This window comes from Trichinella spiralis (assembly GCF_000181795.1).
Source record: "Trichinella spiralis strain ISS 195 chromosome Unknown Scfld4, whole genome shotgun sequence".
NCBI lineage: Eukaryota > Metazoa > Nematoda > Enoplea > Trichinellida > Trichinellidae > Trichinella > Trichinella spiralis.
This window is the reverse complement of record NW_003526943.1, coordinates 3,803,728-3,826,298: the sequence shown is the minus strand read 5'-3', so window position 1 is coordinate 3,826,298 and position 22,571 is coordinate 3,803,728. Positions and strand designations below refer to the sequence as shown.

Genomic DNA, 22,571 nt, shown 5'->3' with positions numbered 1-22,571 from the left:
GGACCTGAAATTCGATTCTGTTCAGCAATGTCACAGCAAACACAGCTGCTCAACAATTTTGGAAACTATTCATATTCATATTATTGTTGTTATTGAATACTGAATAATACGAATAAGATGCAAAAGTTAAACATTTGCAAATTCTTCGACTTCTAAATTACATCAAGTGATGGGTTAAAATTATCATACAATATTCATATTTTGATTCAATTAAACAAAAATTATATTTAAAAAAATCAACAAAAAGTTTAAAATATCAATATTTTTGAGGAGTATTTGTGAAATTTGGATAAATTTTTCTCTTAAATTCAAACTATAAAAGTAAAATGAAAAATAAAAGATACATTTCTACAAACATAAAAAATTTCACAATAAAAAAGAAAACCTTTGAACAAAGAGCAAATAAAATATTTGTCTGATGATTGTTTACGGTAAAGATGTAGATAATGGACAGGGGAGGTGGCCAGTCGAAGCAGCAGCCATCAACAGCTTGCACAACGACAGAGCACTTGTATGAAAAATTTTCAAAAACCTGGAGATGATGTTGATTGGAAAATGAAGAGAAATAAAAATATGCATTTTCATCGAAAATGCCAAGAAATCAAACAAACAAATAAACAAAAAAATATTGCCTTGCCTTTTACCCTTGTAGAAAAATGTCGGATGTGAAGTAGCACTATTTTCAGACGACAACAGTCATGGAAAAGTGAAATTTATTCCTTCTGGCTTTAAACCTAAATCGATGATTTTATCTGTACTAAATTGCGGTAATTAAAATGTCCGATAGATAATCTATTTTTCAATAATTTTGTGGCATTCTACTATCGGACCATATATAATTAGCAAATTTGGTTGTTCCAGTCTGTTCAAAATATTTCACATGCAAAACTTGAACAATAATAATAATAATAATAATAGTAACCGTACATTATTGTTATTATTTATTAATAGTTACAGTTTTCAAAGGGAACAAAAATTCATTATCAATATTTGAAAAATAATTTCAACAATTATTGTGCAATCATCCGAAAATTGCTAGTGAGATGGGGGTTCAGTAAGGATTTGAGAGGATATGCAGCGTTTATTTCAATTATTTGAAGCATTACGTCGATTCATTTATTGAAACCGTCAAATTCATGACTAACAGAATTGATGAAAAATCTTTAAACCAAAAAAAAATAAACAAATAAGGAAATAAAAAAAAGCCAAATAAAGCAGAAAGTGAAAATGACAATGTAGCAGTGGAAATGGAAATTGCAAAAGCCGCCCATCTTTGCTTTGCAAGACGAAAAAGTTGAACAAAAAGAAAAGGAAGTAGACACGCCCGTCAACAGGAACCGCATTACCGGAACGAGCGACACAAACTTCACGCTCTGCTAATTTCCACCAGACAATTTGGACAAGTTGTTGGGAAGAAAGGCATCTCGGTGCGGATTTTGACCAAGATAATTTTTGCCCATCGACCACTTACAAACAGCACATCCGCCTTTTCCATTTCCACTCCATACATCAACAGATCAGCTTTTTAAACAAACAATCGAAGCATTAGCTCTGAAAAGCACTATTGTTTCAACAGGAAATTTCCCTTCACAACTTCAGTACTTCAATATTACTGCTGCCATTGGTAATTGGTAGCACATTCGAACTTGCAATCGCGCAATTTATAATATATAACTACGAAACACACACACACATGTGCTTGGACTTTAATTCATCAATATATATATATATATATTCTTTTTTTAAAATCACTTTTTGAGTATTGTAAAATGCAGTTAGACAATGCTACAATGCAAGTCAGTTTTCAACAGTTGAAACAAAACAAAACGAACAGACAAACGATCAAATTCATAATACTAATAATAATAATATCATTATTATAATAATTCATTCATTCCTAGGAGTAACAAAAATATTCATTCCTGTCCTTGCAAATTAATCAGACAACAAATTTCGTACAAAATTAAACAAAAAGATACAACATGACTTGCTTGTAACTTTTACACTGTAAACGTTTATAATTATTTGTGATCAAATAGAAAAGCATAATTATAACATCAAAATAACAAACAGCCAAAACTGCATAACATTCGGCAAGTAACATTGCTTAAAAATGATGAAGAAAAAACATTTAAAAAAGAATAAACATTCCATATTAAGCTAAATATAAAAAGAATAGACAAAAAACAGCAAATAATTTAAATAAGTAAGCAGGCAAAATGTCATCGATTTGCACGTTTCACCGGCTGTGCAGTGCTTTACATATATGCGCGTTTTTTCTTTCAAAAAAATATATATATATAAATCAAATATCCAGAGAGATGAAAACAGAAACAATATTAGTTAAAATGTACTCAAACAGTTCGAAACCCGGCTAAGGAGATTCTGAAGAAGTTGAGCTTGATTTTGAATTTTCATTCGGACCACAGCAAGTGCTTGGTGCACAGGCTTTCTGCCCTGGACATTCCAAAGCGCACGAATTAGAAACTACTGTACTCTTCCGTGCCGCAGTATCCTAGATAGTATACCAATTGATTTAAAAAAATAATGTATATAATACAATTACTTTCCAATTTATCTCTAGAACACAAATAAATAATAAAGCAAAACATAATATAAAATTCTATTAACAAACAACAGTTGCCAAGCATAAATGTGTGCCTATTAGGAACATAGGGATGTGTTTATGGATGTCCAGCAAAATTCAATTACAAAACACAAAATAATAAAAATAATGCTCAATTTCATTCTCAAAAAATTCTATATTGAAATACCTCAAAAAATTCAGGCTGTATAGTGGTAGAATGGATTCCTTCTTTGTGAAAAAATTCTTTCACTTGTTCAGCAATTTTCATATAATCTTCCAAATTTTTACAATGTATATGCGCGGTTGCAATGATCTTGTTTCCAGCTAACCGCCAAATGTGCAATTCATGGACGGCAATCACACCATCAATCTATAAATTAAAATCAAAATATATCCACCTATTTTATTTTCATTTTCACTCGCTTACTGATTTAAGCAGCTTCAATCGAATATCTTTAACGTTAATATGCGTCGGCACAGTTTGCAGCAAAATCAAAGCTGATTCTTTAACTACAAGTCATTCAATCCATTGCATAATTAATAAATTAATTATCAGCATGTCAGAATTAATGGAAATTTTAATACAAAAGTGTCCACTATGTGTAGAAAAATCAAAACCGCGATCAGAGAAACACGCAGTAATTTATTTATTGCTGTTGGAATTGTTCGAAATTAATTTCATGACTAGTTAAAAAAAATAAGTTAATAAAATTTAGTTAAAAAAATTATCTCGGTGATTTTTGAAATTACAAAAAACATCAAAATACTCACATAAAGGCAATGTGGTCGCAGTAATAATAAGTGCAAGAAATAAGCTAAAAGTATATATCTAAGAATTAAAACAACTGCTCACACATAACATATACAAAAGATTAGCTACCTCAAACTAGGGTCCAAATATTTCCTCAATGAAGTGTTATTCACTTGCCAACAAATGATCGCATTCACTATAACAATTACAGAACCCAACGCATCGCCAAGTATGTGCAAAAAAACTCCATGCATGTTCATCTGTGTTGAGCTAGCCACTAAACAATTAATTCAGTAAACAAACAAGATATAAATTAAAACAATTTCTTCATGAGCACAGTTTTTCAACATTCAAATATAAAATATGTAAGTATTGAAAATGAAAAAATTATTTTTAAAATTCTTACTATTAACATTTGATATTAATTTCGAATTTTTTTCCGACTTAGCCGAACTATTTCCGTTGGGTCTTTTGAAATTGTTAGCCTCGTTGCTATCAGACAAAAATGAAATGTTGTGTGCTTCTGAGATCGAATTCAACTGCTCATACGATTCTTCAAATTCTTCATTTATTCTATCCGCAAATCGACTACCATGCGAATGTCCATGGCCATTTAAAGATGCATGACCTAAATGCAAAAAATATGGTACAATTTTTCAAAAAGAAAAATAATTTCAAAAAATTTAACATATTTTAAAACAATTTTCTTAACATTAATTTTCAATATGCAACAAAATTGAGAAATTACAAATTTATCTAATATATACAAAACAAAACAACATTAAATTACTATTTAATATACAAAAACTAAAAAATCAAATACTGCAAAGTTTAAAAAAATACGTCAAATCTATACATATAGCAGTTAGCATATATATGCATACTTTTTAAAAAAAATCAAATTTCCCTACATAAACATCTGCAACTAATTGAAAATTAAGTTCAAACTTGCATTTCAGTTAAATACAAAATTTAACAAAAGTCCTGCCTTTTATGAAAACGAAATTTTCAATTTCGAAATATGTTTAACATAAATTCATACATAGAAATAATTATCAACAAGGGAAATAAAATTTTCGTTTGGCGTTCAAATCACTTACCATGAAACATAAATATTCCAATGATGTTCACCAAAAATCCAAGCACACCAACAATTAAAATTTGCAGCGGATGTTCAATTTCTTCTGGCTAAACAGACAACAGACATAAAAATGTAAATTCTGGAGTTGAAAAAATTACCTCCAGAAGTCGTTTGATGGCTTCTATAAAAATGGAAAAGCATAGTGCCAAAAGAAATACTGAATTTATAAGAGCCCCTAAAACTTCTGCTCGAATCCAACCAAACGTATTCTTATTCGAAGGGCTTTTTTTAGAAAACTAAAAAAGTAAATTTTCAACAGCAACGTCTATATATTTACAAAATGTAGAACTGTTTGACGCGCAGCACTATGTTTTCATGTATGTTTAAGAAAAGTGAAACTTAATGTTCAATTCGATTAAAGCATATTTCAATGCTAGTCAAATAAGCGCATGAAAAATTTTTTTATCAGATTAGCGTCATTCCCAAAGCAAATATTCATAGTTATGAACAAATTTACCTATAAAATTAAAAGCAAACAACTGGCAATGATAAAATACTAATTATAGCAGTTAAAAACGAAAAGATAAATATTAATATAAAATAAATGCATCTACATATTTATATTTGAAAACTAAAACTTACTTTCATACAAAAAAAAGCAATGAATAACGCTAACACGTCAGAGAGCATGTGAAACGAGTCGGCCACAAGTGCCGTGGAATTTGTGACATATCCAAATACGATTTCGACCAAGAAAAAACTGAAAGTCAATATAAGCATGACTGCCAAACGACACGATTTTCCAGTATAACGCCCCATGCTAAAACTAAAAAATTGAAGCACCTAAAAATAAATGTTGAACTGAAATAAAAATTCATTCAATTGATTTACTGAACGAAATTACAGCACTGACGAATCGCTCTGTCTATCATGCTAACTTTGGCGAAATAATTTTTAATCGTTAAATTTAATATATAGAAAACTTTCAATTCATAATTGTTCAAGTTAAACAGATTATAAATTCCAATAAAGAAGAACTGTCAGATCAATTAATTGCAAAAATACAAGAGGAGTAAATAAATACATTACCTACGAAACTAACAAGGAACAATTAAGAGTAAACACAGTTGAAACAACCTTCAGTTTAAACAACAAACACACACTAGAAATACTGTCACAAGTCAAAATCAACATTAAAGATTATCAAGCATTTTCTACTATATTACAGTAAATATAACAGAAAGCAGGTACTTATAAGAATGCAATAATTGAATAACGATATTTTGTTAAATTCAGTCAATAACTGGGTAAATGAAAAATAATGTTTTAAATTTAATGAAACAAACATATAAATTTCAAATAACTTTCATCAACCTTTTTTTTTTAATTATAAATTTATTCGCGTAATAGTATTGCAATGCTCGTTTCGAAATTTTCTAAATTTTTTAAATGAAAGTTAATACTGAAGAAAAATAATTACTATTTAAAAATAAAAATTGTACTATAATGTAGAATGAATGCTAGAGCAGCAAAATTTTATATAAAATAATGAGAAGTGCTAATTCTGGACGATGATTTACTGAATATCCTTATTATGATTGATTGATTGATTGACATACTTTTAAGTTAGGTAAAAATAGCGTTAATTACGTAATTATTTGAAAAATATCAGATTTATTCAAAACATGAATATCATCACATTACGATTAAAAAGAATAAAAAAATTAACGATTATTGGGGAATAATTTAAATTGTTCGCAATGACAACAATTGATTTTTGCATTAATTTTATAAATAAGAACAAAAATTGGGAAATTCGTAAGACAAAACATTTACCAGAAAACAAATACAACGTTCAAAAACCAATGTTTGTTGATTTGAAATATCTGGTCAGCTGTTGTAAACAAATTGTTTACGATTGTTGTCGGAGAATGTTTCTGTTGACAAGTGACAAAATGCAAAGGCATCTGTGGCTTTGCAATTTATTCGAGCTCAAATATCAAATGTCCAACTGAACTGAAACTATGCTTATCGAAAACAAACCGGAACCGACCACGGACGGTCGATAAGCAACTTTTTGTTTGCATTCACGTTGGAAGCAGCATATCACTGTTTCAATCATTTATTTGACTTGCGAAAATCGAATGAACAAAATTTTGTTTTTCCATTTTTTAAAATAACGTAACAAAGGAAATTAATTCCATCAAGCATAATACTTTGTTTTTACAACGTTTTGATCGAATTAAAGTCGGCTATTTTGCATTAATGGAGGACCATTGCAAATGTTCCATTCAGCTTATGTGGGAATGAAATATTTATGCAAATAGTGATAATTATCAAGATGGATTAGAAATTTAAAAATTTCTTCAAAATTAGCAAATCTTGAACACATTGCCATCCGACAAAAACAGCAGAAAAAGTAACAGTATTGTCACCTGTTATTTTACTTCTTCTCCACAAAAAAAAGAAAAGAAAAACAACATACGCATAAGATCTTAAGATAAAAATAATAGATCATTGATGTGTATCTGTCTGCCTGTGTTGCAGATTTCAAAAAATGCTTTTTGGTCAGTTTGCAGAAGAAGAACAAATTTCACAAATCATCTGATGCTCTCCCGAGTGCACGATACAGGTGACAGTGGAAAATGGATTATTATAATTTTTTTGCTGTTGCCATTTTCTCGGCTCATGAACACAAAAAACAATAAATTATGAGGAAACGTAGAAACTTTTTTTGGGCTTTAGGGATTTTTTCAGTTTTTTTTGGAATTTTTTTTCGAATAAAAGCATAAAAACAAAACTACCGCGAAAAACTTACAAACATGGCGGTTTTACAGTATACAGTATCTTTCATTCCTTTTTTTTGGCTTTTCATACAGTTCGCCGTGACGAAGAATCAGGTAAAATGCTGCAGCACGGCTGGTCGACAATTGTACTTTTGCCACGCCCCGTTCGACCGTTGTTCACGTTATCCGTGTGCAATTTTCTTCGGTTCCGCCCACGGCAATTGCCATTTCTGTTCAACGCTCGACCGCAAGGCGTCCAACGGTCACTTCCAGCCGAACATTCACTTTGGACTCGCGGCACCGAAGCCGAAGCTTCGGATAAACGTTGGCTCTTTGGCTGCGCGTCAATACGATGCATGAAGTCGACATCTTCTTCTTCGTCGGACGAGTCCAATTCCCACACCTGGCTGCCGATGATCAATTTCCGTTTCACGTGACGTGCATTCGGATTGGTCAGCGAGAAAGACCGCAGTTGGTCAAGCACGGTGAATTCGTCGGCCGCAATCACTGCCGGATAAGCGTTGCTACCGTGGATATAGTAGCCATTTTGCACTGAACTGTCCGACATGTCGGCCAGTTCTGCAGAATTATAATAAGTCATTTCATTCGGTTTGGCGGCCAAGATATTATTTCCATAATATTGAGCATAAGGTGACGTGGAATCGGCAATGTGAAATCGTTCTGCGTAAGCGTAATACGCAGGACCAGCTGGCGGTGGATAGCTGAAGCAACCGTACGGAATTCTTCGTTGACCAGGGCCGGCTGGTTGTACATCTGACGCGCAGTTCCGCATATCTCAAAATAAAGTTTTCAAAAGATATTCTTAACAATTATAATTGAAAGATGAAAATATAAAACAATTTTTAAAACACTTGCTTTTCAAAATACTGTAATTGATGGAAAATTTTATTTTCCAAACGAACTGTGTTGAATTGGTAAATTTATAAGTAAATAATTAAAATATTGTTAGGAGAAAATTACTGCAATGAAATCCCATTACATTCATTTAGCATTTGAAGTATTCAATTAGCGCACTTCATTGAGTGAAATGCTTTGAATCATTACAGATGTGCATAAACGATGTCGATATGCAACCAGCCTAGAGCAAAGGAGAATATACAGTTTCTGGGAATTTTTCTTCAAGTGAGTTTTAATATTATGCATATATTTCCGAAATTAAATTCCTCTGCTGAAAATCAAATTGTTGTTTTTAGATAATGTTACATCTGAAGACCTTTGTAGAAGTTGTTCTTCTTGTATTTTTTGTAAAGTTTTGCTGTTAGTACCGTCATACAAAAGTATTTTGTTGAACAAGCAAAATGATACACCGAAAATTAATTTCAAGCAGTGCAAGAGTACCATGGATAAAGAGAAATTCCCAGTGCAATCGGCTGAATGCATTCCAATAGATTTTTTATCAGGCGCAAATCAGCACACAACAAACCAAATACAACGTTTGAATTGAAAAAGTTCATCGCGCGTCAAAAAATATAAATAAATTACTTTATTAAAGGTGAAAAGCTGAAATGAACATTTAAAGCGGACAGAGTTCTTTTAACCTTGGTTACAATTCTCGTATTTCTTATTTGTTCACGTGAGACGATCTGCAGCGCTCATACATAACACTTTGGAAACTAATAAATATTGTTCTATGAATACGTATAAGAAACAAATTTAACTTATACACTTTGTACACTTTTTGAGGGGTTATTCTACAGGCCATTTAGCTGCAAGCTAATAAGTTAATAGCTTTGTAAAAGTACTATTTAATCAGAAAAGCGTAAAGTATACAATAGAAAACAACAATATTTCACTATGGGAAAACTGAAGTTGGATTGTACAGAATAAAAGGAAAATGAAAACCAGAATATATTCTATATGCCATATTTTCTCTTCTATCGAAGACTGAAAATTCCTGAATCACTGAACCTCTAAAAATTTAATCGTAAAGTTAAAAATCAGAAATTAAATTTAAAAAACAAAAATTACATTGAATGAAAACAATAATAAATAGCAAAAATTATTTTAAATGCTTATTATTTTTCTCCAGAGTAAAGAAAAGAAGTCTATAACATAAAGGTATATCCAAAAAATATTAAGCAAAGACAGTTTGCAAAAACATTTTCAGTTGTCTGACAATCAAATGTGGAGCAGAATTACAATCTTGATTTCATTAAAAACTATCTGAAAATTTAATTTTTTATTAAAAAAGACGAATGCTGGATAACTATAAAATTACTACGAGATAAATGTTCTTTGTTTTATGAGAAATCATTACGCAATATGTCTATTGATCGAGAACATTCTTAAATTTTCCACACACGAATGCATATAATAAAACATTCATAACATAAAAATTTTAAACTTACCAATGATATCAAAATCTCATTAAAGGAATACATTTCCGCTAAACTTAAAAAATAATCTTTCATTGAGGTTTTTAATAGAAGCTGCTTAATTATTAACTGCTTACTTTACTAACTATATTGTCGAAGATCGTATATATTAATAAAAACCTCTTGAGTAACCTGAAGCTATGTAACCAAAATTTGAACCAATGAAATCGTAAAAAGTATGTACATTGTTAATTTACAATTACCATTTTTCTTCCATTTTTTACTTTATTAGAAAAAAACAAATATGATTTTAAAAATAATTTTTTACTTTTATGTAAATTTCAGTTACGTGCGCGACAACAGAAAAGAATTATTAATTGTCAATTTACAGGATCAATTCACAATTTACATGAACTAAAGCATAAATTAAAGAAAAATTATAAAAAGACGAAATATATTAATTCATTAAATTAGAATCCTTCATTGCATGTATTAATTTCAAAAAATAAATTTTTGTTTACAATAAAGAATCCATAATAAGTATGATTTAAATTAAAGCATATCATTTAAGAATCATATAACATTATAATACAAAAAGTACATGTCCATAATAGCAAGTTGCGCAAAATTTTTAGGCAACAAGTTTTTTAAGCGTGATTAGACAAATGCTAACTGCCTAGACAACATAGTGGTCTAATAAGCTATATGACAAGTGAATTCTAACAACTCGTTGAAATCTGTGTTATATTACTTTTTTTATTTTTCTGTGTGGTCTTCGTCTGTACGGCGTTTAATTGTTCTCTCTTCACATAATCAGCGCTTGTTATTACACTCTCTTTATGTTTTAAAATACAATACTGCATGATCATAATTATTGTCTAACACAAGATAAATTGAAAACAATTCATAAAAATGAAATTAATAAAAATCATAATTTTATTGATTTAATGCAATTATCTACTAATATTATCGCATTAATTATTACATTAATTATTATCGCATAATATTATATTTAAAAAAATGATGGGAGTACGTGGAATGTAACAAGCATTAATTACTATCAACAGAGCGAGAGAGAACAATTAAATGCCGCACAGACAAAACCAGGCTGAAAAATAGCGAAAGTAATGCAACAAGGATTTCAATGCATAATAAAAATCAGAATTGTCCCAGCATATGGCGTGTTAGACCCCTTTCTAGCAGTTAGCTATTGTCTACTCGCTTTTCCAGCTATGCAAAATAAATGAAAAGTCAAATTGAAAGCTCCTTACAATAAGCAGTTAAAAACACTAAGATTTTATAATTTCTGTAGCAACTAATTTCATTGTACCAAAATTATATAACATTTAAAATGTATTTGCAGTTGTTTTTATTATAATTTAATTGGCGAAGTTTTCAAATAATTGTACTTTTGAATCTTTACTATGGTGTTATATGTACAGTAATATTAACGAAGTTAAATTTAGAAATATTCTTATCATTGTCGGTGTGGCAAGGTATCACGTTAAAACTAAGATAGAACAGGAATGATTTTGGTTTTAAATTTAAATTTAGTTACATTTATCTGTATATGAATTTGACAAATTTGAGAAATTAGGTTTTGAATATTGTTACATTAGTAATATGTTTCATTTATCTTTAATCATTTTAGCCTATTTTCCTTGAACATGTACATTTTTGAAGGTTTAATATTATAATGAAAGTATTTTTTTAATATAATTAATTTTTTATTTGTCATCACTTAAATTGTCTATAATTTATTTGATGCCTTTGATCGCGTTTTATCCAAATATTTGAAAATTTTTAAGGCATAACTTTTTAAGCTTTATATTTTGTTTTTGTCCTCTTTTTTGCTAATATTTCAAAATAATGTTATAGAGATGGCATTTGGCTTGTACAGCTTATTAGAATCGACAATTTTATTTGTAAACGCTTTGGCTGTTTTAAATCGAGATCGCTTTTTACGTAAAATTGGACTCGTTCCTGAAAGCAAAAGTGGAAACGACAAATTATTAGGACTAGCTAATTTTATTCATTCCATTCAAACGGTAATGCGAGTTCCACTGATTGTTGTGAACTCTTTGCTAATTGTTTTTAAACTATGCTTTGGATAGATCCCGCAGTTTCTTCTTCTGATCTATTTTAAACTTTTACTAATTTTATTGAAATTTGCAACAATTGCAGTTTGTAAAGTAAATGATTGATAGTTTGAAAATGTTTGTAAATTATGCTCGGAAATGAGATTTGTATTCCACATGTATACTGTGGATAACCTATTACATTACACATAAAAGGTGATAAAAAATATATGATTTGAATATCTGTATGCATTACAGTACTGTGGGTATGACAGTCAAGTATGATTTAAAAGAAAAAGTTTTGGAAGTTGAATTTATTTGTCGTTTTAACTGAAAAAAAGAATTCATAAACTTATCCAAATTGAAAATGATATTATATACAGTAGAAATTAACATTCCACTATTATAAAAAAGTGTCTCATGTTGGTTAACAAGACTAAAGTTGTGCTTGCATTATGATATTACTGTAAGGGCTTGTGTTGATAATTTTTGCCTGAAAATTATTATTATATATTTCAAATACTCTTCATTTAGTTCCTGAATTTTATTATTGCTGCACTATGCAGTAATTATATGCTATACCTTTGTGGTATTTGATAACGGTTAGTAACAGTATGATGTATTTATTGTTTTTGACATTTGCTTTATTAATTTTATTTGTAAACAATTTTAACATTGAATTATAATTTTAATAGATTTAAATTTTGCAAAATTAAAGAATGATTTAATATAAGTTGAAAACTGTCAATTGTGCAAATGCATTTTTTATTTATTGTGTATGAGATACTAACTTCTACAGCATTTATTTTCGTTATAAAATTTTTCATATTTGTGAAATTTATATTTCTGTCATGCACATTTTTTTATTTAAATGAAATTTTGTATATATATTGGTAGCTACAAAATGTTTACATTGTGATGTATACGCTGTGTTTCAGAATGGTAGTTTTATAAACATTTTGTTTAATGGGGTGATATTCATGTTTTGCACAGCAAAATTTAATTTGCTTTACACAGTTATGTCTGCAGTTACTTACTTTTTAAAATGTACTTTAAATTTTTTTAATTAAATTTAATCTTAGAATTTATAAAATATTTTAATACATTGTTAAAAACTATATAGGATGTTTTTCCCTATTGTTGCTGTTGCTCTTTGATTGGAATAGCATACAGCATTGTTTAAATATGGAGCAAGATTTAGAAGACAAAAATGAATATGCGTCGGGATCTGATTCACCAAATGTAATCCACTTATCTCAAGGTAAAATTAAAAAAATTTAAACACGTCATATGTATTGTAAAGTTGTATTTACGTTAATCATTAAAGTAGATTTCGAAATTTTTATATAATGTATTTTTTATGTATACGTTTCCACAATGAAAGTAGTTTTGGAAATAAATTTTATTCTTAAATATGATGTGCTATTTCTTTTAAAAAATGTTATAGCTTTCGTAAAATCGTTATTCAGTTTGTTATGCATTTTAATGTTTTCTGGTTATTTTATTTCTGCCCATTACTATATTTGCTGCTTTTAGATTCCACATACTCATATGATGCTTTGCATCCGGCAGTTATTTCTAAGTGTTCGTCTAATAAAGAAGGGCTTTCAAATGGCATGCTCAAATTTATGTTAAGTATGACAACACGACCTAGTATAATTAGTTCTTGTCAACAGATTGAAGAAAACGGTGCTTGTGTTCGTCAAGACGGTATCACTGGTAGGTGGTAATATTTTAATTTTACAATAATTGAGAATGCATAATTTGTCATAAAAAAGAAAACATTAGAGAAAATTTTAAGTAGTGAAATTATAATTTTTTACATCATTGTATTGCAGTTCTTTATGAAGTTAATTGCATTTTATTTGTAAAAATCAAAATTTCTTGCTATAAAGAAATGGTAATTATGGAATATATGATTGTCGAAAAATTTTTTATGATTTTCTTTTAACATTATTTTTAATTTTGAGAACGTAATGGTTTAAATAGTGCTTTGTGTTGATTTAAATGGAAGTGGTAAATTTTATTGTACATATTTTTTTGAATATGAATTATTTTATTAAATGCTAATTTTATTAAGTTCAGCAGTGTCAATATACACTCATTATGACAATTTGTTAAGTAAGTCAAGTAAAAAAGGATTATCGGCATATAGTTGCAGCTTTATAAATTTCAGCTGTTTCTACTTTTACTAAAGAAGACAAACTTAGAAGTGCACACATGGCATAGTACGGCAGATTTTATTCTTAAATTTGATTAATGGTAGTTAAATTTTGATAATTTTGTAATGCTGAATTTTCAAGAAACTCTTAGAAGCAGCATTACATTTAGTGTACGTATGGCTTTTCTAGTAGAACTGTTTAATATAAGTTTTTGATAGTACACCACATGCCATTGTATATATATATATATTTATTTATATTTATATAACGTTATATAATTTCCTATTTTAAATTGATAAGAGGAAAATTTTGATGTAACAATAGTCCTTTAACGATCTTGATGTCTTTTTTATTGAACCTGCATTTATACAGAATGGATGTTTCTTTCTACTGTCAGTATATCACTGGGTTTTGGTATACGGTAATTGCACTTGATTGTTTTTATGATAATAAACACATTACGGTACTTGCACTACAATAATCAGTCATAAGCAGTTAATATCCGTAGTGAAAATATATTTGAATATTAATTACCTAGTGTTAATTTTTTACGAATTTCTTTTGTAATGGGTACCGAAAAGATATAATGTAATAATGTAAACTGTGCATTTTTTTATTGTAATTTTTTTGCCGATTGAAAAAACCATTTTAAGGTTAACATTTTTCCTATAAAGAAATGCAGCATCTGTAAGTTTATTACTGTAAAATGTCAAATTGTATTTTTGGCATGTAAAGTTCTTTTTTTTTTGTTTGTCATTTTTAGATTAATTAATGTTAGAAGTAACGGTCGATTTTATAGGAGCATTTTAAATATGATTTTTATTGATCAGGCGTTTAAGTTTTGTTTAATGTTTTGAAATTTATGACTTAACTGTAAACTGTTTCATAGTTGAAGGATATTGTATGCTTATTTTTACGCAAACTTTAAAATTATTTTTAATTTATTACGACGGATTTATATATTTAAAAACAAAATTTTTTATTGAATATTTTATTCACTTCAATTTCATTATTTTATTTTGTATTTTGAAATATATTTCCAGGAACTGTATACCAGTGAAATAAGACTGTTACTTTTAGCATGCTTTAGGTGTTTGAGATTGCTGAAAATGCAAGGTAGATTTTGCAATGTTTATTTTTTAGAAAATGTAAAACACAGTTCTGGTTTACATTATGCTTGTTTGAATGGTCTCCGTCCAATGGTAGAGGATTTGTTATCCAGAGGTGCTGATGCAAATGAACTTGCGATTGATGGCACCACTCCATTGTTTGTTGCCGCTAAAAACAATCATTTAGAAGTAGCGAGAATTTTTTCAGAATAATTTAGCATGTTATTTTTTAAAAAAGTGCATTTTTTTATAGATTGTAGAATTGTTGTTGAAACATCACGCTGATCCTGCATTGTGTACTACAGGTGGAAAAAGGCCAATTGATGTAGCATCCATGGCCGCCGTTCACACTTTACTAGAAGATGCAGGTAGAATGGTGAATAGCGTTCACAATGACCAAGAAGATGCATGTTTGTTGGGCATGAACGATGACGAATCATCTCATGTTCATCAAAATGACGAATCAACTAGCAGTAGAACTCGAGCAGCGCGTGGGAGGGCTGCAGGTCGAGGTCGTGGCAGGCGCGGGCGCCCACCGAGCTGTGCTAGAGCTGTGCAAACAGTTTCAGCGTCTGAACGACCAATGTGCCGCCGGGGTGCTGCTCGTCCACCAGCTGGTTATCGTGGACGACGCGTAGGCCGGGGCGCTGGCACATCCGGTGCTGGTGATGTTTACGAATTTCACGATTCGGATACGGAAAATGAAAGTCGTCCCACCCCGGCTGAGGCGGTCGAAAATCCAACCGTCGGCAAAACCCGAGCTCGTAAAGCATCCGCTCGTTCCAGGTGCAGACGTGGAGCCCAAAGTCGTAAAGCTTCTTCTCGTGCAAGCGGTCTAAATGACGATCCAACGCCGGTCAGTCGAGCCTCATCTTCGAAAGCTTACAGAGCTGTACAAAGTGATGAACAGTTGGCATCATCAAGTGATAACAAAGTGCCACCGTTGAAGCTAATGCTTAACAAAAAAAGTAAATTTTATTATTGAAATTTTTGAAAACTGTATCAATAGGAATATTTTTTTTAAAAATGAAAAAATTCCATTGATAGAAAGAGTTTTTTTTATAAATAGTATTTATGAACATTAGAAATTATTTGTTTAGGTTCTTCTCGGCGACAGCAGAGAAATCCTAAGACGAAAAAACCGAAAAAGTCTTATTTGCTGTCTTTCAAGTCGGATCAGGTTTATCATCTTGAAGAGTTCAAACATTTGCAAGTTGAATACGTGCCGAGACAGCCAAAAGAGACCTTTACGGCCAGTGATCTCTGGGACATTGATGATCATAGTGGAGATTCGCATTATTATTGGTTATACAGTTGTGTAAGTTAGAAAAGCATGCATATTTATGAATTTGCGCATATTGTAGCTGTTATTTTCCAATAGCGTAATTTTTTAAATATTAGCACTTGAAATTCTAAACGTATGTATGTTTGCTTTTGTCCTGAGATGATTTTTCAATGGAAAATTTTTAGAGAAGAAAAGAATGGGCTAAATCGATTATGCAGATGCGTTCAGTTGGCTACCCGGAAATTCCAGGAATTGCACATTTCAAGACACTGAAATGGCCTCGTCCTGGCTGCAAAGTGTACAAAAAGCGATTGGTAATTATTTTGTCTTATTCTATGTTTGATTGCAGTTTCATAGGGAAAATATATTTTCAGCGACCTATGCCCGTGGGGTTGAATGTGGCATGGTGTGCATTTTTTGGTTGTCAGGAAAGGCAAAGATGGGATTTGCGGAAAAAAATTCACGATGAAATGGTATTGCAGAATTTTTGTTCCTCAGTCAATCACACATTTTATTAAACATTAAAGCATTCCTTATTTTGAATTATAAAAGTACATTTTTTCATTAAGTATATATACTTCTATTTTGTACTTTTATTCCAAAATTCTGTTTTAAGTTTTATAATCTGTTTGCAGTGGCGTCTACGATGGAACTGTGAAAGAGAGATTGTAGCGATTATGAATCGCAATCATTTTGCAAAGCATTCCGTTCAACCGGTAACTGCAGTTCGGTGGCTTTACGAAGGGCATGTGATAAATCTGATTAGATCTCTACGCCAGAAGGTATTTTTGAAACCAATATTCCGTCCTCCAGTCGAGATCTTTAATAATGATAATGATTTTAAAAAATACTTTTCAATTCAGAACTACACTACGCCGGTGCCATTAAATTTTAATCCAATGTCAGTCAAGCAGACGTTCAAACGCTTTGAAAAAGAGAAAGTAAGTTGGGAATTTTCTCATGATCATAATTTTTTTATTTGATATCAATTTAAATTTAAAGTAAGTTTTGATGTTATTTGTTGTTTACTTATTTTTGGCTTCAAAATATTGTTTCAAATTTTATTTGTAATATAGTTTCAGCTGATATGTATATCGATTGTTGAAATGTTTCAGTTGTGTAAAAAAACATTTTTTTTTAATATAAAGTTGACTTTCACATTTGTTTAATGGTGGTATGTTTTATAATTTTGAATGTTTGAAATGTATTTGTTGAGTTTGTTGGAATGTTCCTTGCGGTTGTGTATATATTATTTTTATGTAGAAATCCCGACTGCATCGTTTGCAACATGAAAGTGACATGCTGGCGCAGAAACAATATTACGAATTGAAAGTATTCATTGCTAGGCAAGTTTCGGACAGGCGTGCAGCCCGTCGTAAACGCAAAGTTTTACTTTCGAAATATTCGAAAATTATATGTACCGTCAAAGTGAAGGACAAGTACAAATTGTTGCCGGAAGAATTTCTATCCCATTTGGATGAAGTCGAAAGAATGTTGTTGACGACAAGCTGAACAGCGTCCGTTAACGTCCAAACAAGTGTCATCCGATTCTGATCTCCGATAAGGATGTGTTTCATTTTAACTGCCTTATTTTCATGCTTCTAAAACGGGCTGCATTTCTGAAACGCGCATCTTTTCACATATGATTATGAAGCTGTTATTTTTGATTATACCTACCTGTGGTTGACCGTATTATCTTTTTGTTTATGTTATTTATGGTGATGGTGGACTTTTTTGGCCAGTATCTTTTGTGGTCAGCATAATCTGAAACATCATGATTTTAGATCATTTTTGAGAGATCGTTTTTCATCTGTCCCTTTCACTGTAGAACATTATTTTTTTTTCTTGAATATTCTGCTCAAATAAACTGCTTGTATATTGAAAATTATTTATTTTCTTAATTTATTGATTAACTGTTCTTTCACTTTCCATTCCATTCCATGCTCATAATCAACCGTAGTGTTGGCCTCAGCCAACTGTTCAATGATAGATATCTGGATGTACGTTGTAACAAGTAAAAATATGTAGCCCGCCAGTTATAAACAGCCCTTGCTGTTGTTGACTTTACTAGCTCTGCATGTTGTGGTGAATTTTTTGCACGAAATTGTTTTCGTTGTTATGCTTAATGTTTCCATTTCGTGTTTTACAAAGCTATCTGTTGATTTTAAAATTGATCACATATTCTTTATTCACTTTTAATCTGAAATCAAGGATAACTTTTAAAGGTTTGGAATGCAATTTTCCATCGGTTTTTCTCTTTTTTATTCATCAATCGTATTGAACAATTGCAGCATTGTTGTTTATTGAAAAATATTTTGAACTATGATTATTCAGTGAATTTGTTCAACACTTTTGAGAAGATGCTTCTGAACGCGACTAGCTGATATCCAGCACGATAACTGATGATCATCCATTTATTTACTTAGTTTAGTAATAATAATTTGCAAAGATAAATTATAAATAATTAAAGTACGATGTTCAATTGAAGAGGAATATTACTAAACAAGAAAAAATTTCTTTTTAATATATCAGATCGATGACAGTGCCAGGTTCACAATACAGAACTTCTGCAAAAACAGAATTATTAGGTTTGTTGTACATATTATTTACAGATCCGCTTTCAAGCAATGTACACAATTTCACATTCGAAAAATTAAATGCTGAACATTGCTTATGCGTGGCGCAAAATTTCAAGCATTTCTGAAAGTTGTCAACATCTTTTATGGTACTAATTGGAATCCAGGAAGATAAAACTGATGGTATGTATAATTCTATTTGACAGACTTGATGCATTTCTTCAATATAATATCGCAACGGTTCTGGATTGTTTGTACGTTCATTTTTTCTATCTAAAATGGATCAGAATTTGAAATGATACAATAGAATTGTGAAAATATTAATTTGCAACTCTTTACCTTTCTTGCATGATATTAAACGGACAACCTCATCCTCAGGATCGACAGTAACATGATCGAAAATGTCTCCTACGTGCAGCAAATGGCACCTGCTATTTTGGCGTGAAAATAATACCCCTCGACAACCAGTTCTCAGTACTGAGGTGCGGCAAGTTAGCAAGCAACTGTTCAATGACCAACATCTTTTTGCTACCTCACTTGCAACAGCATACTCAAGTAGTTTAAAATTGAGCTTTTCAGTTATGCAAATTTCCATAAAATCGTAAAATTTTACAATTCCCATCGCAGAACTATTTATAATGTCTTGTTCGAGAATTGTATTTCCAATGACAAACGATAAAGACGTCTCTGTTGATTCTTCTTCTTTTTCTTCTTCTTCTTCTGAAATTGGTTGGGTTTTCACTCGAAAATGAATTGTAATGTTATAAAATTGATCATATTTATTTCGAACAAATCAGAACAAATTAATAAATGACAGAAAAGAAAATACAAAAGCAGAATAATTTCATCTACTCACCGACATTATAATTTTCATAAACCATTTCATCGAAATGATATCCGTGTTCACCGTCAGAATATTCAGGCGTTGAGTCAGTTTCGTAATCAAAAGACAAATGCAAACTTCTATCGTCTATAATGATTTCAGTTTTTTATCTTTTCGTAATGCAATTATACAATTTTCAATTTAATATTTTTAAAGTTAGCACATTTACTTTCAGTGCAGCTGCTGATGTAGTAGAGAAAAGGTGGACTATTGTATGATGTGTTTTCCATGAGCAGATCACTTTCATCGGCGATGTTAAAAATGAGGCACGTGCCCATCTTTTTTGAATAATAGACACTGTTGCACTTTTCATTAGTTGAATTGGCAAAAATGCACAACTGGAGGCATTCTTTGAATATGTTCGTTAACCACAGACTGACGCGCATCGACAGAAATTTTTCAACAAACGGCAACCGATAAATTTCGCATGATATAACTTTCGTCGAACTGTACAGTTTAATTTGCGAATGATAATGTTCACTAATGGTATAATTATCCAATCCGAGCATCTCTGATTCGACAGCTGCTTCTGCTGCAAGTTGTAAAGCTTTTTGTTAGAGCAAAAATTCAACTTATTTTTCACTTGTAAAAAGTCACTTTGACATGCATGTTTCAATGCGAATTAATAGGATCATTTAAATGAATTTCAACAGCGATGTAATTCATTTTTACATAATAAATAAAAAGTTTATATATATGAACATACATATGAACTCACCGTATCTGCAATCGTATAATACAAAAAATTCAGAAATGAAGTTCTTTGTTAAATTGCCTTTATTTTGACGTCGGCCCTCATAGTTGAGCAAAACGCATATACCCTCTGATTGGGAGAACAATACAGCATTGCATACAACTGGTGAAATTGTCATCCGACAATAAGAAATGCAAATTTCCAAGTGTGTACAGTAAAACATGGCGTCAGTTCGTTTTGCCGAGCGACTTGCATTGAAAGAAAAACGCTCCACAGTGCACTCCTCATGTACTGGTTCCAAAAATGTTGTACCATTTGCATAAATATTTTCTTCCACTTCACCTTCGTCAATTGTGACATTGCTATTAACTAAACGAAACAAACTATAATTCAGTAATTAATTTATTTATTAAAAAAATCTTTTTCCCTTTTTTGATGTGAAACATTTGATATTTTTAACGAAATAAATTTTATAAACGGATATTTGTGAAAGATGAATTATTTAAAATTTTCATTACCATCTACGCATTCTTCTAAAAGGTAAAATGTAGCTTTATTAGTATTTTCAATATTTTCAACAACATGCATTCTACTGACATTGAAATAATGAACGCATCTCTGTTTCACCCAGTCAAATGAAAGAATTTGGTGGTTTGAATGCAGGATATTTCGGTAACAAATACCAACGCAGTGTGGAAAAGTTGTCACTGCAGAAAAAATTATTTCATTTTCGAACAATAATCGTGACTGATTTAATTTTTCTAATACACAAATTTTGTCAAGCATTGGTACATAAAGCACATCAGTGGTTGAAGTGCAAAGCTGAAATTGAATTTCAGATGAATAAATAGATAAATAAATAAATAAACAAATAAATATGGAATAAATAAAGTTTCTGCATACCGAAACGGTACTCACAAAAATAAAAACCGCTACTAAATCGATTTTCAAATCCAACATCTCAGTTCTACAGTTAATTCAGAACTGAAAAACTTTACCTAAAAATACAATTCATTCATAATAGAAAGCAAATGTTGCCACTTACAATTTATTGAACACTCTTGACAAGTATTGTATTCTTTTGTTTGATCTAACAGTTATTTAATAAAGTAAAATTAATGACAAGTTTTAAACAACTTTATACAAATCTCAGTAAGTTTATAAATTCAGATATAAATTAATGAAATATAAATATCCTAAGTAGGCTTCATTAAAATAAACATTTTAATTAATTTATTAAGGCCTAATTAAAGATGAAAAATAAAAAATTCTTAAAATACATTTATTTGTTATACTTTTAATAGAATGCTACCCGTCCAGCTTAATAATAAATACTGCGAGTAAATCTTCCTCAGCATATTAGCTTTTTAAATATTATTTCATAAGAAAATTAATAATAAATTCATAAAAAATAAATATTTGGCACTCTTTAAACGTTAATTGGATTTTTTCCATGATCGACAAATTTCTGAAAGATCTCCTTAATTGGCAAGGGAGTTTTGGTAAAAAATTTAATTTGTATCATCTTTTATTATTTGAAGTTTCTCTCAGTGATTTACATAAAACTGCTTTTTTAACTTCATAGTTTAGACAATTATTTACAAAATACTTGATTAAATTTTTATCACTTAAAAAAATTTGTTTTTTTCAAATATTTTGAATATTTTTTAAAATGATTTCAGAATTTTCAATTCGAATTTAAATAGTTCATTTCAAAAGTTGAGCCATTTTCATTTAATTTAAAAGAAAAGAGATCCAAACAGATTTCCTCTCCAATTGGGGAGCGCTGGCAAAATAATGCTGTCAATGATAACTTTAATGAAGCTCAGAGTGATATTTACATAGGTTCACTTAGCAGTTTATTAAATTAAAATAGATTTCAATCCAAATATTTATTTGTAGGAAGCTGCAGTTGTTATATCAACATGCAAATTATTCTGTTTTTTGTTCTTCTAAAATAACTTTTCTTGATTAATCATGTGATGGATTCTTGGGGTGCATTCCACCCCGTGGTGTATATGAACTTTACTCCGCCAATTTTCATAGTTATGATCTGAAATTTTGTGACATCTCTTTTGACACAAAGCATCATGTCTTTTTCAATTCCGTGTTTTTGAACTTTTTTTTGGTCTTCACAACATCTTAAATTCGAAATTCTGAATTCATGAAGGCAAGAAACACGCTAGAAAAACAAGTGTAAAAAAATCTGAGTGATCTCAACTCTATGTAAATTTTTTCATCAG

General features: G+C 30.3%; 4 protein-coding genes across 4 annotated transcripts; 1 reads left to right on the top strand and 3 right to left on the bottom strand.

Moving 5' to 3' along the window:
• Positions 1–2,374: 2,374 nt before the first annotated feature.
• Positions 2,375–5,238, bottom strand: Tsp_00978 (zinc/cadmium resistance protein). The gene is made up of 9 exons (XM_003376705.1): positions 5,062–5,238; positions 4,578–4,715; positions 4,439–4,526; positions 3,745–3,966; positions 3,468–3,615; positions 3,359–3,402; positions 3,015–3,097; positions 2,775–2,957; positions 2,375–2,515 (listed from the first exon to the last, which is right to left on the bottom strand). The coding sequence occupies exons 1-9, from the start codon at positions 5,236–5,238 to the stop codon at positions 2,375–2,377; spliced, it is 1,224 nt and encodes a 407-aa protein (XP_003376753.1).
• A 2,052-nt stretch (positions 5,239–7,290) lies between these two features.
• Tsp_00979 (hypothetical protein) lies at positions 7,291–7,998 on the bottom strand. Its single transcript, XM_003376704.1, has one exon. It carries the CDS (start codon positions 7,996–7,998, stop codon positions 7,291–7,293), a length of 708 nt encoding a protein of 235 aa, XP_003376752.1.
• A 4,806-nt stretch (positions 7,999–12,804) lies between these two features.
• On the top strand, positions 12,805–17,687 carry Tsp_00980 (conserved hypothetical protein). Its single transcript, XM_003376703.1, has 11 exons — positions 12,805–12,880; positions 13,156–13,338; positions 13,705–13,740; positions 14,925–15,079; positions 15,144–15,858; positions 15,991–16,208; positions 16,361–16,489; positions 16,550–16,648; positions 16,811–16,957; positions 17,039–17,116; positions 17,439–17,687. Exons 1-11 carry the CDS (start codon positions 12,805–12,807, stop codon positions 17,685–17,687), a joined length of 2,085 nt encoding a protein of 694 aa, XP_003376751.1.
• Positions 17,688–18,695: 1,008 nt separating this feature from the next.
• Tsp_00981 (putative PAN domain protein) lies at positions 18,696–20,506 on the bottom strand. Its single transcript, XM_003376702.1, has 5 exons — positions 20,353–20,506; positions 19,804–20,166; positions 19,608–19,721; positions 19,091–19,438; positions 18,696–19,024 (listed from the first exon to the last, which is right to left on the bottom strand). The coding sequence occupies exons 1-5, from the start codon at positions 20,504–20,506 to the stop codon at positions 18,696–18,698; spliced, it is 1,308 nt and encodes a 435-aa protein (XP_003376750.1).
• Between the last annotated feature and the right edge of the window lie 2,065 nt (positions 20,507–22,571).